Genomic DNA, 18,296 nt, shown 5'->3' on the forward strand with positions numbered 1-18,296 from the left:
GTGCAGAAAATAAATAATCTGTCCTCTTAGTTTACAAAAATAAATAACCGATCCAAAACAAATCCTCCTGCCCCCCCCCCCCCCCCCTCCCCCAGAATTTCAAATGGTCGTCCCCTTAGCCGTTCTAAATAAATAACTTTTTGAGAAGGGTTGTGCGTTCACAAACATGTTTTACCCGGCTATATTCTTTACTTGTCTGTCCCAAGCCATGATCCTGTAATTCAGTGGTTGCTGTTTGTTAATGTCTGCTATAATTGTTTTATGCTATAAACGGTATGGGTTTTGCTCATTGTTGAAGGTCGTAATTGTTCATAGTATTGCCCAATGGTCTTAACGGATAGTTGCCTCATCGGCAATTATACCCAAAATGTGACTGGGGAATAGAAATTTAGTCTTGTTGGTCTTCTTACGACCGGCAGTAAACTGAGTTGAAGCAAGTAAATCAATAATAAGATTTTTCAAAGAATCATTAAATTAAAAAAGAGACCTTTCGTTTGATAAGGTTGACGTGTGGTAGTGCAGTGTAAAGTCACAACTGTAAAGCGAATCGAAAGAACCATCAAAAGCATGCTTTTTTTCTAAAACATCCAAAGATTATGTTTCACTCCAAAATAATTGAATTCCATTATTTGCATTTGCCCTATACAAAAGCTAATAAAAAGTTTAACAAGTTCTTTACTAGTAGTGAGGGAACTAGTTAAAATCACAAACAGATTAGAAGAACATTTTAGGGTCCTTCAAATGTTCAGTGGAAGCCTGAAGCTGATTACTATGGGTTATAACATGGCATGAGCAACGCGAAAGGTTCAGCAGAAACCTTTTATCCCTGTTGGGAGATTTTTTTTCGTTAAAACAGGGACTCGCTTTGCTCGATCTTTATTTTTTTGTTATATTTTGTTGACCATAGTTTGTCTTTCCGGTATCTTTTTGCTTTTGGTCGTGGTTTTTTTGCATTTGATTATCCAGTTGGTTCTTCTTTTTTCTTTTTATTTTAGTTAAGTTCATCGCCGAAAAGGAGCTAGTGTGAAATAAACATACAAAACTAACACAAAATAACCATAATGATTCATGACAAACGTTTATTTCCACATAGATTTGTAAATAGGACATTTTTTATACATCAGACCATACTTTTGCATGCTTTTTGTATTATAATCTTTATTTTTATAAAAGTATACACCAGTAATATATATCTATATATCTTTTAGTTTTGTTACTTTTTCCAGAAAAATATTTGACAGAGCATTAAGGATATGGTCAAAAGTAATCCCGTTAAAATTCTACTATGTTACGAAAAATCCTGTGATAAACATCCGGTTTGTCAGTGGAGATCACGGCGATAACAATCCCTTTGATGGGAAAGGTAACATTCAGCTTCCTTAGACTAAGTAATCTTTGTAGCAAAACGAGAAACTGATCGATCGACAGTTTCATGCCAGATTTAGCATAGAATTTGCTGACTGAATGTTTTATAAAAATAAAGAGATGTGGTATGATGCAAATGAGACAACTTAACACCAAAGTTCAAATGACGTGGATATAAGCCACTACAGGTCACCATATAGCCTTCAAACTCGAGCAAAACCAATACCGTATAGTCAGCTATAGAAGGCATTGACACGACCAAAAGACAAACAATGTAAACGAAAAAAAACAAACAGCCTGATTAAGGAAGAGAAGCAAGCATTGTCCTTTAATTTCACGTTTCGCCACTAAATGATGTCCTCTCACTAAATGTATGTAATTCCAAGTTGGGTGACCATGTAGAAAGCATCTATCTATCCTATCGGACTTAAAATAAAGGGTACCACAAATACAGTTACGTCTGTCCTTATTTTTATAATAATTTTGTTTATATTTTCCATGTATGAAGTCCTATGAAGGATTATACGCAGAAGCAAATTAAAAACAACACAAGGGAAGAAAGATCAACAAACATAACACTAATTGATTTTAATTGGCTTTAAAACTTAGTGCTTCTTATCCTTATTTTATACAGTCATGTAGTATTTATCTCTGTGAAATTGTTTAGGTGACGTGTTAGCACACGCTTTTGAACCGGGAGAAGATCACGACATCTCTGGCGACACTCATTTTGATGAATCAGAACCCTGGAGTGTATTTAAAGATTCTGGAATAAATCTTTTATCTGTTGCCATCCATGAACTCGGTCATGCCATTGGCTTATCTCATTCCTCTGACAAAAATGACGTCATGGCACCATATTTTGACAAGATTCATCATGAACTTCAACTAAACGATAAACGCAGAGCTCAAGCTATATACGGTAAAATTTTATACTTCCAAAAATCCTCGTTATTAAGATTTATATAGAACACCAAACTGCATGAATATTTGAACATGTACATCGAAAATGCGAAATCATTATTTTTTAACCATCAAATAGTTGTGTGCATTATATACACACACAAGAAAGTATAAACTGCATCTTACTTTAACTTCAATTGACCTTGTCAGTATCAATTTTATGTATTTCAGAAGAATATTTCTCGTTGTTGAGTACATGGATATTATTTATACATATTTCTCTCGCAAATTGATATTTCCCATACATGATATAAAAAAACGCTAACATATTGATGTATAATTCTTCATTATTGAAAACAACCTTTTTAACTTTGAAAATTATGTTGTTTTGAATTTCAGCAACAACCTCCTTAAACTAATTTCAGGTTTAAAGAAGAAAAGTCATAATATTAGATATTTAAAGTATATGAAGAAAATCATGCGTAGGAAGCACGTCCTCCGAGCACAATTTATGACAAAGACACCGGAACTATGTGGAAATCTTGATGATATTATCGTAGGTAAAGTATTAAATATTACTTTCAGGTTTCTTTTGAAGAATCTATTGAGTTGTAAATTTTATGTCTTGATTTCGATAAATAACATTTTATAAATCATTTAAACTAATTTATTTGCCATAATTGGCCACTTCAAATATATAAAACGTCTTAAAGAGTTTTAGAGTTACAAGTGGTATGTTTTAGTGATTCAAAATGTGTTACACAAGTTTATACTAAAATTACCACCTGCAAAGATCGGTATTTTTTGTTGTTGAAAATATGACTCCAACACACGCAATATTGTGCAGGGTCATTTTCAAAAACCCAAAAAGCACGTGTAAAATATTTCGCAAAAGATCATAAATACCTTAGTTATAAAAACGAAGAATAAAAGGATAGAAATAACAACTGTTTTTATCTTTTATCAACTTTATTATTTTATAAGTCCGATAGAAATCGACCTTATGCAAATGCACGTATTCATGTACATGTATGAGACTTTGGTTGATTTTGGAAATTTAAAAACGAAATAAAATATGATTTTTTTGTCTGTTTTGTAGGATTCTTATAACAACTCAATTTCCAAACAGTTACAGACTCTTCGTAGAGATTTTTTCAACCCGAAATAGTTTATCAAATGTATTGATATTCATTTGCATAAGGTCAATTTCTATCCGACGCAGCTCATTTATTACTACCATTAATTATTATCATTATTGTTTTTATAATAATTTATTTGTTTATGTTATGTAAGATGGCAGTGGTAAGGAGTTTATTGTTAGCAGTAACTTAACTGTTCCATTAGATCAAACTGGAAATAAACATACGGATCAGGTCAAAGTTCATTCCTTGTCTGACTTTTGTGAAGGTGTCCAATCCAATGTCGATGCTGCAGTATACGTACCAAACGAAAAGAAATATTATTTTTTCAAAGGTGAATACATGTCGCTTAAAATAATGGATATTTTTTATTTAGCAAGTATTACAATGAAAACAGTTAATACCATGAAATGCCTAAATAAAAGATCTGTCCCGGCCAAGTTATGCATGAAACATTTGCCACTGAATGCTTAGTATAAGCAACAACCAATTAATATATATCATAGAAATATTCTCTTTGCTATACAACCATGGTTTGGAATCATCGATTGATTGATTGTTGTTTCTGAATGTCATGTGGAAAATACTTCATGTATATTCCGGACGTAGACAAATTACAAATACATTCGATAGGTAGGAGCTGTTATGTTTGTCAACGGAGATGAACGACGGCAAATTTAAACAGCCTCTTGATATGGTGTGTTTGGATAGGGTCAGTAATTTTGCCTTACAGCAGGCCATCTACGTAGCTCTCAGAGAGTTGTAGCAAGAGTTCTTAAACGTACAGAGAATGTGGCACTATCCCTTTACAAGGCATCGGATTAAACACTCCAATTTCAAAGAGTATTTATACATCCCTCACAACCAGATGACCATTCCTTTTTAGCATGGATTTTACTGCCATATTGGAGACGTTCACAAGAAGACCATATTTCTATAACCCAGTCAATTATTGGGGCTAGGTATGAAACACAAAAGAGTGATAAATCGACTTCAAATGCAAAAGAGAGTTTAAAATCGTTAAAAGAGAGGCGAAAGATACCAAAGGAACATTCAAAATCTTAATTCGAAAATAAACTAACAATGCCATGCAAAAAAAAAAGAAAAAGACCAAAAGACATACAACACTATACAAAAACACGAACCCCACCAAAAGCCGGGTTGATATCAGGTGCTCTGGAAGCACATCCTGCTCCACATGTGGCACCCGTCTTGTTGCTCATGTAAATACAAACCCGGTGATAAATCTAATTTGGTTGGTTATATTCGGGAAAAAGGAGGACGGGATTGTGGTTAAAACGATTGGAACATACTCGTCGTCATTTGTGAAACAGATATTTCATAAAGGACAACTTACTCGTGATGGCGTCCGTAAAATTTTCGATGGGATGATTTCAACTTCACCACTTGGAACTCCTCTTGGTTAAATCGTTTCACTGTGAGCAGCAACCCTTTGTCAAGGAGGCTATGTCATTTTTTACTCACGTCGAATGCTCCTGAATATTTACCTTATTAACGTTTCCTTTTCATACAAAAATCATTATCTAAAACAAAACAAAAACATGTTATGACTTCCTAGTGCATAATATGTGTTAAAAATGTGGGGTAGCTAACAATAAGATAAGATAAGATAAGATATTTTATTTCCAATTATGGGCCCCAAAGGGCATAAACATTACAACATCAATAATTTTTCATAATACAATACAAACAATGAGATAAAAAAAAAATTTAAACGAGAACTATTTAAGTTCTTAAAGAATACGTAGATAAAGAATCTATAGTATGTTTTTTTTTTTTAATACTAATGCATTTTATTGCAAGTGTGGTTGATATAGATAACAAACAAGCAGCCCAAAAAGAAAAAAAGAAAAATAGATATCCACATATGTATAGTACACAAAAAGTTGGATCAATTAAATATATAATAATTAGCCAAAAAGAAAGTAGAAATTAAGCATGTCCATGACTCATCCTGTGTCAGCAGCAAATAGGAAAGCATTATGGTTTCCTAAAGGCAGCTGACACCAGGGGGCGATACCTTATGGGCCATAGGCATGTAAAATGTGTGTAAATGTCTCTTTCCTACCTGTATCAAAAGCAAACAAGGAAGCATCATAGGTAACTTGAATGCAGTTGATACCAGGGGACGATGCCTCAAGGATATAAGAGAACATTTGAATAAATAATATATCTTAACAATTATTTTTTTTTTTTTAATCGGCTTGTTTGTTTGTGATATTCAGATGAATATAATTTTCTATGTCCAATCAAATGTATATACACACATAGATTTCCTTTAACTAATCTTCACTAAGGAAGATGTTTGTATATAAAATTACATATTATTTTAAGTAACTCAACATTTTCTACACTAAATAACCAGATAATTTTGCTTTGACTGCTCATATGATTAAAATAAGAATTATATTTTGCAATACTAGCCAACATACAATTTCTATCATCCTCAAATTTGTTACCGTGAATCAAATAGAAAATGAGCCTCATCTTCGACAGTATTGGAAGAACATTTATTACATATTCTGTTAATTCGGGGAATACCCTGATATCTACCTAATTCTATTTGTAATCTATGAGAAGATACACGTAATTTAGTAAAACTTCTTCTAAGTTCAAAATTCTTGATCAATGTTAGATATTTTTCAAAACCAAAATTTGTTTTATATAAAAGGTAGGTTTTCAGTTTACTGTCTGAAAATTTATCTATTTGTTTTTTCCAACAGCTAATAAACAATATTGATAGCTTGGTTTGTATATATTTCTTAAATTTGTATAAGGATTCACAAAATGGAGCATTTATGGCATTTGTATAGTCAATACCAAGTATTTTAAAAACAACATTTATTGAACCATACCATGATGTTATATTCATGTGATGTAGTGTCTTTGATTGTGTATATGCCTCTTTTAATAGAGGAAAATTATTACCTAAATTCTCTAATCTATACCAGTACAATAACATTCCTTTTATAATATTAAAATATATTGGAAATCTTCCAAGTTCAGATAACACTGCAGCATTTGTTGTTTTCTTGTGTACCCCAAGTATAAATTTACAAAATTTTATATGAAGTTTCTCACAGGGTAAACCTGAATATAATTTTTCAAAAGATATATCTTCCTTCTTACATTTAGAGGAAAGAGAATTAAACATCCCCCATATTTCGCTACCATATAATAAAATAGGTTTTACAGTGTGGTCAAAAACATGAATACTTGTTTTTACATCAGGATTAAGTGATAAAAGATCTTTCCTTAATTTGAAATGAGCTTTCAGGGATTTTTTTATATAAACATTCAAATTCAGATAAGGCTCCGTGTTATAGGCCGTACTTTGGCCTATAATTGTTAACTTTTTATACATTGTGACTTGGATGGAGAGTTGTCTCATAGGCACTCATACCACATCTTCTTATTTATACTTACTTAGATTTATATATACTACTTATAAAGTGCATTAACTATTTAACTGAAGTAGCCTTTGGAATAATTCATCACCATCATAATAGCTAAGAACATAATAAACAACAATTCCAGTCAAAATGTGTCGATGGTTTGATCGGGAAAAGAGAGCATAGAAATATGATGTGAATTCTTCTGTAAGCACTGTATTGGTCTTAGTTCTACCTGAGTCTCCAATACTCCTTTGAGATACACCCTTCTCATTCTGTCTTTTTCGGTCACTTTTAGTTACAGTTGATACAATGTAATGTATATATTTTAGATGATATATTATGGAAATGTGATGTTGATGACCCATCTTCCGTTTCCAAGACAGAAGTTCCATACCATAGGAAACACGGACCACCAAGAGCAGCTGTAATGATACCAAACTGGGGTAGAAAGGAAAGACTTTTCTTATTTGGTGTTAGTTTTCAAATTCAGAATGATCCCCCTTAGATTCGGCGCGTTACGTTTGCGCGAATTCGTCCTAAGTTTGCGCGAAAAAAAATCCACTCTGGTGCTTTTTAATGTTTATATAAACGAATGATATACTTATATATATTTTTCAATAAAAGAAATAATGTGGTATGATTACCAGTGTATGTTCAAAACAATAAACGAAGAACAAATATGATAGACAACAACCAGCGAGATGACTCATTTTCCAAAAAAAAAAACACGTAAAATTCAGGTAATTATCAGGATTAAATCATAGGTAATACAGAAATCGCGCAAACGTAATACCATTTCATCGCGCAGACGTAATGCTTGTCATATTCAAATTCGCTCAAATGATGGTCGCCCCTTAGATTACCATCAAATAATTTTATCTAAACTAAAAAACTAGAATAAGCTCTTAGAAAAGTCCCACTTATCTATCTTTTTATATCTTGAATTGATTGAAAGATTGAAATTTAAAAAACATTAACGGTGCTTTAGCTCAAAGCGATATGGCATATACTATATACATCAACAGTGATATGGACGTGCAGGTGAACACATGCGTATTAATTAGTATACTGAAAGGCATTAAAAATTTATTTTTTTTGTAACGTATTCGTGCTATGATACATAAAGTACGGAGAAACTTCTAGTTATTTTCTCGAATATTTAATATATATATCAAGTATTTAGGCTTTGATTTTTGAAATTTCAGGAAACTTTCTATTGGGAATGGAGTTTTTGGAACGATAATGTACAAACAAGACATCGACTTCGTATAAGCAAATACTGGAGGGGAGTTCCGGAAGGCCCTGGTGCCATTGCATACAAGAACGGTTACTTGTACTTTTTCAAAAATCTTCAGTAAGTTTTCTGTTGATATTTAGGATATTTCAAATATTTCCTGATGTTCTTCTGCACACGACATGTTTAACTTCCAGATACAAATAGTAATTGGCATTGATATCTTAATTTAGCCAAGGTCTTATCCAAAAAGATATTTTATACAAACATGTTAATGTGTGTAAAATATCTTTTCGCGGTATAAGGTGTTAGCTCATATTTATATTTTGCTAAAGATATTACGTGTAAATGGCCATTTGTGGTCAAATATGTGTCAGTTTCAAAATGTTGACACCACAACTGACATTTCTGTTCTAAAAACATTATAAAGGCAATGTCAAAATTATTAAAGAATGGTCAAAGTATTTGTCGTCACAAAGCCGTGATCTGTGCAATATGAAGAATTGAGCAGATTTATACAGGCACTGGAAAGTCTTGTCATATACCTCCTTAGATCAAATTCTTTTAGAATTGTTTATTATAAAATAAGGAAATGTGGTATGATTGCAAATGAAACAGCTATCGCATAGAGTCCAGATGTCGTGTATTTGATCAACTATAGGTCACGGTATGGCCTTCAACAATGAGAAAAACCCATAACCTATAGCCCGCTATAAAGGACTCCAACATGAAAAACTGATATGATGTGAAACAATTCAAACAAAAAAAGACATAATTTATCACAAAACAATAAACAAAAAACAAATATATCAGACATCAACCTACGATAACCACTGAATTGCAGTCTCCTGACATTGGATAGGCATATATTGATTTGGCGGGGTTAAACATGTTTGTGAGCGCTCAATCCTCCGCTAACCAGTGACAGTGCCATAAGAACAAACTGTAAAAAAATCTATTATCTTGAAAACTATAATAGATAGAGAGAAACTTTAAAAAGCAAAAAAGATTTGCAAGATAAGTTCACAAATAATTCTCATGGTCGAAATCGTCAGTCGACTCCTTATCAGAGTTATTGCCCTTGATGACGATTTTTACCAATGTTTAGCGTTTTTTCCTTATATCTTAAAAGTTATTATAGATATATAGAAACTTAAATAAGCAAAAATGATCAGCAAATCAAGCTCTAAAATTAAGACAAATGGAGGAAATTGTCCGACGACCCCTAATTGGAGTTATTGCCCTTAAATGACGATTTTTACCATTTTTTTTTGCGTTTTACCTTGCATGATGCAAATTATAATAGATAAATAGACACTTTAAATAACAAAAATAATCAGTAAGGGAAATGTACTAACAAGTCAAAATGATATAGTTAGTAGACTGTCACTCTTCATAGGAGTGATTGTCCTTTAACTGAGGATTTTTTTTACCCTCTTTGGTGTTTAGAGCAAAAAAAACTAAAGAAGATACAGAGAAACTATTCAGACTAAATGATCAGCAATACAAAAGAGCAACAAAAAAGACAATTTTTTCTTGAATTCTATTCTCATCTACTATGTTGGAGAGTGTCCTTTGTTGAATATGCACATAGACCAAAATGGCCGACACAGGCTCTTTAGCGCCTCTATTTTAAATATTGCTGGACCTTAACGCAAAATTAAATTCTACAATTAAGATTAAAATGTTCATCTTTCAGGTACACAAAGGTACATCCGATGAAACGTAAAGCACTAAAAGGATATCCTAAATCAGTATATGTGTCGTGGATAGCAAATGTTTGCTGATGAACTAATTTTGTCAATTTTGTGGCAAAGGAAAATAAATATATATAGTAATAAACTAGATAGGCCGTATATCTACCACCCCTATTTGTTTATATAAAAAAAAGGTGGAAGATACCACGGGGACATTCAAAACTCATCAAGTCGAGAGAAACCGACAACATCGTGGCAAAAAAAAACGAAAGACGACGAAAAGGCAAATTAGTTTACAAAACATTACTCAGAGAAATAAAAACCTAGCAACACGAACCGAACCAAAATCGGGGATGATCTCAAGTGATCTGCATAGAAACTAAAGACTGAGCATCACGAACCCCAACAAAAACTGGGGGTGATCTCAAGTGCTTATCAAGGGGGATTTAAACAACAACAAATTACTTTGACCGTCCAAGTGTTTGTGTTGCAATTGAGATATTATATACAAGTCTTGCATTGATATCTAATGTAAAGTTTTTGGCTATAAATGACATCAAAGACGATGTTATGTGCAGTAATTTATTTTCTATATGTTTATTTATAGTTTATGGCATGCTACTTAAAGAAATAAAGTTTTGGATTAAGAAAACAACATGGTAGTAAAGCGTTAAAATACTTACTATATAGTATAAAGGTCAACGAAATATAAGTCAAATCAAATTATGACTCTATAATTTCAGTCGTTTCATGAACCCCGTCAGCAAATTTTCAAGTAAAGGCTATTGCATAAACGTTACCAGTTTGTTCAGTTGCTTTAAAGGAGCTTTACCCTAAGGATAAAGTTGACAGCTTTATTCTAAGTATCGAAGCCCTGACTTCGCTCTTCGTACTTTAGAACCTTACTATACAAGTTTATCCTAAAGGGCATGTATATTTTGTCATGTTGAATGAAATACATTAGGACGTATGAAGGAACTTCCACGGTGATTTCCAAAGATAAAAAAGTTCCAATGAAGTTGTTATAAAAAATTGATTGGAAATTCGATGAAAAATTAATATAAAGCCAGGAAAACGTGTCCTTGAGCTTGTTTTGAGGAGTCTTTCATTGGTTGATTGATTGTTGTTGTTTTGACGCCACTTTCAACACACTTTGCTATATTATGGTCGTAAGTTTTTTTATTGGCAGAGGAAGCCGAAGTTAACGTAGAGAACCACGTGTGCACGAATCACTGAATAATTCACAGTCTTTGTTGCCTTCATTTCTATTGTTCTCTGTGTTTGTATATGGATTCATTTGCTTGACATGTTTTCACTTGAACATGCTTGTATTATTTGTCGCTGGCTACAACACAGCTACTATCATTGAATTTGAATAACGTTAACTGAACCTTTAAGATCATTGCACGGATCATAATTATATACGTAAAAGGGACATTGCTGAGTCTTCTGGATAGATGGAAAACTATAGAAATTTCGAAAAACTATGTCCTTTGACAAAGACTTTCTAGATAACAATATTTGGCTTTTATATTTTATTGGTTTGTGTTTCAAACTTGTACTTTTGGTTAGTTCTTTATAATTACAAATCTTAAAAACCTAAATGAATACTGTGTTCGTTTCAATTTTTCCCCCATTTAAAGTGAATCTAACAATCTTTTATCTTTATTTCCTTTTTATTCAAAGGAAAAGGGATAACTCCAAAAATAATGTGATTCAAATCAACTATACAAAAAGAAAAAGAAAAACTACAAAACGCAGACCGTAATCTCTTTATCAAGAGATTGATTGATGTATATTAAATTAACAATTTTTGTTATTCTTTCAAAGATCACCACCGCATGCCATTGAAACCTTACTCAAAACAAACAAGCGTTGGTGCATTGAATGGCGTTTTACATGTACTTTAATAGAGATAGTTCATCTTTTGATTGTAAGACATTTTAAGGCGAAGTACTTACTTAGGCGGAAGTTCGGATTTTTATGAAATTTTGTATGCATTTAGAACTCGTTAAGGTGCATCTGAATGTGGGATAAGTCAGGCATTTAAAATGTATACATCCAGAGACAAATAATAATTAAAGTATTCGTTTTAAAGTAATGACAATTATAGGAGTTACCGGATTCGTATTTGCTGTCTAGATCATTTAAGTTTGATAGGTCTTTGAATAAACATGAAAACTACAATTTTACAGCGACTGGGTCGAAAGCTCTGTTGGTGAACAGTTAGTCTCCAATGGTATTCCCAACCCAGTATCTCGGTAATTCGGTACTGGCATGATAATACTGATATTGTTTAGTTATAACTTGCTGTTGTAAAACTAGGGAACTATTTGATATTAAGGAATGCGTCTCCCTCATGCATAGCTCTGATTCCTCAATGTCCGGATTTGGCAATACATTAGGTCCATTTTTTATTATATCAGCTCTTCAACGTCTCTGTTGCGGTTTGAGTTTTAACTATTTTGTATCGAGCATAACTGAAGAGACATGACTTGTCGAAATGCGCATTTTGTGCAGTAAAATTGGTACCGTTTAATGTATTACTACTACTGGGTCGATACCTCTGCTGGTGGACTGTTAGTCCCCGAGGATATTACAATTCCTGTAGCTCAGTATTTCGGTAATGGCACGGATATTGTTTAATTGAAATTTACTGTTGTTAAAATAAGAAATTATTTGAAATGAAGGAATTTGTCTCCCTCATGCATTGCTCTGATTTCTTGTCCGGTTTCGGCAATACTGATTGGTCCTTTTCGATTATATCAGCTCTTCAACATTTTATAAGGTTTGGGTTTCAACTATTTTGACCTCGAGCATCACTGAACAGACATCTTGTGCAATGAAATTGGTACCGTTTTATGTGTTTAAGTGAAAAATGCATTTGTTCGCCCCTTCTAATGTACTTTCTATTTTCTATACATGCATATATCTTTTTGGATAAATTTGATGTTGATGTATTTGATAGTGTAACATTATTTTCCGATATATTAGATGTAGTTTTACGAGTTTAATGCATACAAAATTCATAAACATCATAAATACCACCAAATTACGTATAAACATCGGCTTATTATGAATTAAAAGACCAGAATAGCTTAGTAGATAAAACGCGTGGCAGAAATTAGATTGTTTATAAGAAACTTGACACTTTTACAAATAATTCTTTCATTATTACCTTTGACTATGGCCAAAGTTGTTAATCCTCGTTTACAAGGAATGTAGCGATAGAAAGGAATACTCGATATACAAGTTAGCACCTCGTCTTTAAAATTCAAATCTTATTTGATCAACTATAACAACAAAAATAGAGCTAAGTGTAATCCAACTTGGGTTTATCTTAATCTGCTAAAATAGTAGCACACTCATTAATCCTATTTGATGGTTATTCTTCTATGATGAGATTAAACTTAACATACTAAGTAATTTTGAAAAATAAAGTGTATACAGTATTGAAAGTTTGACTAGTTTAAACACGACTTTGTTTTCCTGTAATGCATACGTGTCTAGTTATCAGCACGTGTTGAGTTAGAATATCTCTTTTAAGCTTCGCCATCTTTTTAGTGCAGACAGTTTCCCTGCTTGACTTCATGCACTTCACCAATGAAAACTGATCGTGCGTCCAAGTATGTTTAAAATAGGACTTAAAAGATCCTTGGTCCACCAGAATATTCCAATACATTCATTTACAATTATCATAATATAAAAAGAACTAGAAATGAACTCAAAAAAGGATACAAGATTGTATGCTTAATTTTCTATATTTCAATTTTCCGAGCTTGGTAAGCCCAATGCCTAAAGAATTAAGTACTTGTATTATATAAAGCGAAATTATCAGCTATCCATTTTGAGAAACCAGTTGTTCTTGTTTTATTTATAGTTTTATGCTTTTTAAACATAAATATTTTTTATATTGTTATAACTTTGCTGTATTTTTTAAAAATTTCATACATATTTTTATAGCCAGTCAATGTCGTTAAAAACTCCCATCATTATCATATTTTTATTATACTAACGCGATAAAAGTCTAATAATGCCTAATAAAGACCCCACTACATATATTGCATATCGATGTTTACCTGCATACATTATATTCTGTCTGTGTGTAAAATTATATCGCACAGGTTGCATTCTTGCCTTTAATTTACATTCAGTAATGATATTCTCAGGCAGAAATGCTAATTGATTGACCGATAATAAACTGTGACATATTTTACCCCGAGTAATTTGCTGCATTTACCCATTGTTTTAATTGAATTACATAATTAATATTATAAGCATGCATTATGGCCTTCACACCTTGATTAATATATCATATTGTTAATTGCAATTTTCTGTCTGAATTTTAATTGCTATCAAAATGTATACAACACTTGAATTACTACAAACTTATTTTCCATGATGACAGCGCTCCCTCACACACACACACACACATAAATTTAAAATTAATTTGCATTTCGCGCCATTCTATCTTATTTTTTCTATAAAATGTACGAAATGCTTTTTCTAATCATTTAAAATATTGCTGATATTCAGAGACCTCGGATTCAACTGTTGCTTTATACATCCAGAATACCCCTTCGGTCGTCTGGATGAACCGTGCGTGTTAAAATATACATAACGAGACAATATTATAATCTTGGATACTAACACAATTTAAAAAAAAAATCAAAAGAATAACAGGAACAAACGTATTGGACGGACTACATTAGCCACCAGAATCGACTCAAAAATAAACCAACATTACAAGACACAAGTATTCTCCATTCCAAACTAAAAGACAAATTGAAAAATTGGTCCTAACCACAATCCCGCCCTTCTTTTCCCCGAATGTGACCTTCCGAATTAGACTTATCACGGAGTGTGTACTTACATGAACAACAAGACGGGTGCAACATATAGAGCAGATTCTGTTTACCCCTCCGGAGCACCCGAAATGAGTTTGTGTTGCTCAGTCTTGAGTTTTCTATGTTGTGTTTTGTATACTGTTGTTTGTCTTTTGTTTTTTTCTTGTATTGCCATGGCGTTGTCGTTTATTTTCGACTTACGAGTTTGAATGTCCCTTTGGTTTCTTTTGCTTCTCTTTTACAACAAAGCCTGTCAATAAAACCTTTTACAACAAAGCCTGTCAATAAAACCTTTTACAACAAAGCCTGTCAATAAAACCTTTTACAACAAAGCCTGCCGATAAAACCTTTTACAACAAAGCCTGTCAATAAAAACTTTTTGCTACACTTTTATCATCCATAGTTCTGAATTTTATCAAACCTTTATATCAGGGTTTAAATTCAGAACAGTTTAAATCACTCCTGGTTTTGCTAGAGATCATGGAAATTGTATTTGTCAGAACCTTTTTTGTAATTTCCGTTTTATATGAACTTGATTAATGATTAGCTTTTGATGAGTGCGAGTTTCTTTCGATTGATCAACTGTTGGCATGGTGTCTCTCCTTAGAAAATGGTTCACTATGTACTTTTTATGGATTAAATTTTTAAAAAATGGGCGTTCAATATAAATTGTTTTTAGTGCATTACACTATTATACATACTGTAAGAACAATATAATCATTATACTTATTACATAACAAAGGGGTTGAACGAAACTATTTAGGTGTAATTTGAAAATTGATATACAATAGAGAAATTATCTAATTTTCTAAATCTTTTAAAATCAACTTTTCTTTTCAATGAATTTTAATTTGAATCTTTTCATCAATTAAATACATTTTTAAAATACATTGTAGACAAAATGCGATTAGAATCTACAACAAAAACATCAAACATAAAAATTTGCAGATAATCCAATAAATTTGATAATTCTGATTAAATTTTAACATGTGATACGAAAATGTGTACAATAAAATTACTAATTATAGTATTGTGTTAAGGCTTGGGGGAACAGATGATAGCTTGGTATTATCAGTCAAACTTAATCCCAACTGAGAAAACATTCCTATAATTGTAAATAATTATTATGCAGTTTCGATAATTAATGAATAGCATGGTATTTAGCAAAAACAACACGTCTCGGGTGACTGATGACAGCCAACTTGTCCTCGCAGGGTGAACAATAGATAGATTAACACCCCTCTCATTAGGGACTAATAGAAAATACATATGTGTCAAATTCACCTAAACGGTGTTTATAAAAGTGATCAGATTAATTAGTCCCGGTATATATACCCGATTTGACATAGTTCACTCACATTCCAAATTGGTATATGAAAAGCTACACACTAAAGTAAGAGAATTGAAAAAAATGTTGGGAAATCAGAAACCACAGAGAATGGCGTTTACCATTGAGAATCTGGCAAAAAGCAGCCGAGATGAGAGTTTTCCAGAAGTACCGTTAACCTTTCCAAACTTGCCGCCAATTGGTTTTGCACCACGACTTCATCTTCTGGATAACTGCACTCCAATCAAGTTGCAAGCAACTGTTATTCCATCCATGAGCACACCAAAGACTAATTCCAAGAGAAAACGGAACCATTCTGAAGTCTCAGATACAGAAAGTACCACTTCAAGCAGATCTAAATCAACAAGTGAAGAGAGTTCTGAATCATTTAGTGCATCTATTTCTGGTATGTATCACAACATTTTCATTGTTATAAAAAAAACCCAGTTAGTTTCACTTGAAAATTCATTTTTTCAAAAGTACACTACAATTGTCCGTATGTGCAAGCCTCAAAGTAGGAATCTGCACATGGAATTTAAAATATTTGTAATTGGCAGATTACTTGTTATAAAAACATAATTTTATTATATAGAAAATGTGTGTGGTTGTTTGAGAATAACACCATCATGTTTAAATCAATTTGAAACATTGATAAAGCACACAAGAACCATCGCCATAAAATGACATATACTTTATTATAAAATGGGGGCTTTAGACAGTCAAATATGAACAGAGTATTTTTCACCTTGTAACATACGCCTATTTGACATTATTTACCTGCGAGTTTTAATATACATTGTACAATTGAAATTCTCACGTGCTAAGTCTGAAAATATCATCAAAGGAGAAAATAAGTGAAATGATGTAAGATTGAAATAGACTTGTAACGCAAAATTTGCATTATAATCTGGGAAGTAGTTATCCGGTTGAAGAGAACATATTATTGCATATGTTATTTACTGCAAACCAATGAAACACAATGTAAAATGATTTATACACTACTAAAAGCCACATCAGTAAACTCAACTAAAATTATTTTAATGTCATTGCTTTTTGTAGATTCTGAAGATGGATCGGACACATCTGGAAGGAGAAAGAAAGCTCGTACAGCCTTCACAACAGAGCAAATTTGTGATTTGGAAAAGAGATACCATACACAGAAGTACCTTCCAGCCAACGAGCGCAGTGTTCTTGCTGAAAAGCTTAAACTTTCAGATCAACAAGTAAGTAGCTTCAAGAATAGTTTATTTGTAGCGCAATTTTATTCATATTGAATTGGATCGGACAATAGACTTAGCCTATATCAGCCGTGCCCTCTCCATGCGCTTCATGTATCAGATCTTGTTTTGTACGGTTTAAAAAATGTAATCGAGACATGTATATAAATATCGAATGACTTATTTACTAAGATATATGATGTTTGTATATTATTCAATTACTAGTATCACTGTCTAGACGAACAAAACGAAACAAACAATTAGTATTGTTTGTAGCAATTAAAATAAGCGATCAATTAAGATCGAATAAGATTTAGATTTAGATTTTTAAAAAACGTCACAGATTCAATTTTTGTATTTTATGATATCTTTGTACATAGTATTTATTATTGTTTTCTGTTTTAGGTAAAAACCTGGTTTCAAAACAGGCGAATGAAGGAAAAGCGGCAACAAAGAGATGACGACCAGTCAAGATCATTTTTGTTACCAACAGGTGGCGTCGACATTGCTCAACTTGTTGCTATGGGAATGCCATGTCCTCCTCCACACAACATCAGCGGAACAAATATGTTACAACTTCCAGGTTTTATTGGAGCACCACACATGATATCGCCACATCAGATGTCCACCTTCTCAGCTCGTAAATCACCGTCTGCCATTGGTCCAGGATACTACAACTCTCCATACAGTACCAAATTCGACAGAAGTTCTTCACAACTTGGACATCATTCGTTTTGATTTTTTCTGTATCTCATGTGAACTATAGTGCTATTCGTTAAGGTTTCCAAAGTGCCAAATATTGTAATTTGAACATTGTTATTGTATTTAATGTCGTGGGAAGATAAATAAAAGAAATATAAATATTGTATATTCTTCTTTCTTATAATGTAATATTCCAGTTTGCGTCCGTTTGCTCGTCCATCCCGGAGCAAATTTTTTTTTTGTTCAAGGTAGTTTATCATGAATTTAAGGAACACATATTTGTAAATTTTAGTTAACATGTTATTTATGACGTGAGTGATTTAAAATACCGAACTCCAAGGTAAATTAAAAAAGAGGGAAGTCAATAAAAACTGACAAAATAAAACGTTATCAACCAACGGAATGAGTGAAAAACAACAGTTATGTTCCTGACTTGGTTAAACCTGGTT

The 18,296-nt window shown here is 32.4% G+C and overlaps 1 protein-coding gene across 1 annotated transcript; it reads left to right on the top strand.

Annotated features, from left to right (window-relative positions):
- The first annotated feature begins 16,201 nt into the window (after positions 1 to 16,201).
- Positions 16,202 to 17,969, top strand: LOC127733707 (homeobox protein GBX-2-like). Its single transcript, XM_052243020.1, has 3 exons — positions 16,202 to 16,334; positions 16,988 to 17,151; positions 17,551 to 17,969. The coding sequence occupies exons 1-3, from the start codon at positions 16,202 to 16,204 to the stop codon at positions 17,881 to 17,883; spliced, it is 630 nt and encodes a 209-aa protein (XP_052098980.1). The 3' UTR covers positions 17,884 to 17,969.
- The last annotated feature ends 327 nt before the right edge of the window (positions 17,970 to 18,296 follow it).

This window comes from Mytilus californianus, unplaced genomic scaffold (assembly GCF_021869535.1).
Source record: "Mytilus californianus isolate M0D057914Y unplaced genomic scaffold, xbMytCali1.0.p SCAF_3, whole genome shotgun sequence".
NCBI classification, from domain to species: Eukaryota; Metazoa; Mollusca; class Bivalvia; order Mytilida; family Mytilidae; genus Mytilus; species Mytilus californianus.

What these genes read in the sequence shown, in the direction of transcription:
- LOC127733707 (XM_052243020.1), top strand. Translation starts at nt 16,202, where the DNA reads ATGAGCACACCAAAGACTAATTCCAAGAGAAAACGGAACCATTCTGAA. An exon ending in ATTTAGTGCATCTATTTCTG is followed by an intron (nt 16,335 to 16,987) that starts GTATGTATCACA and finishes TGCTTTTTGTAG; the next exon opens with ATTCTGAAGATGGATCGGAC. An exon ending in TTAAACTTTCAGATCAACAA is followed by an intron (nt 17,152 to 17,550) that starts GTAAGTAGCTTC and finishes TTTCTGTTTTAG; the next exon opens with GTAAAAACCTGGTTTCAAAA.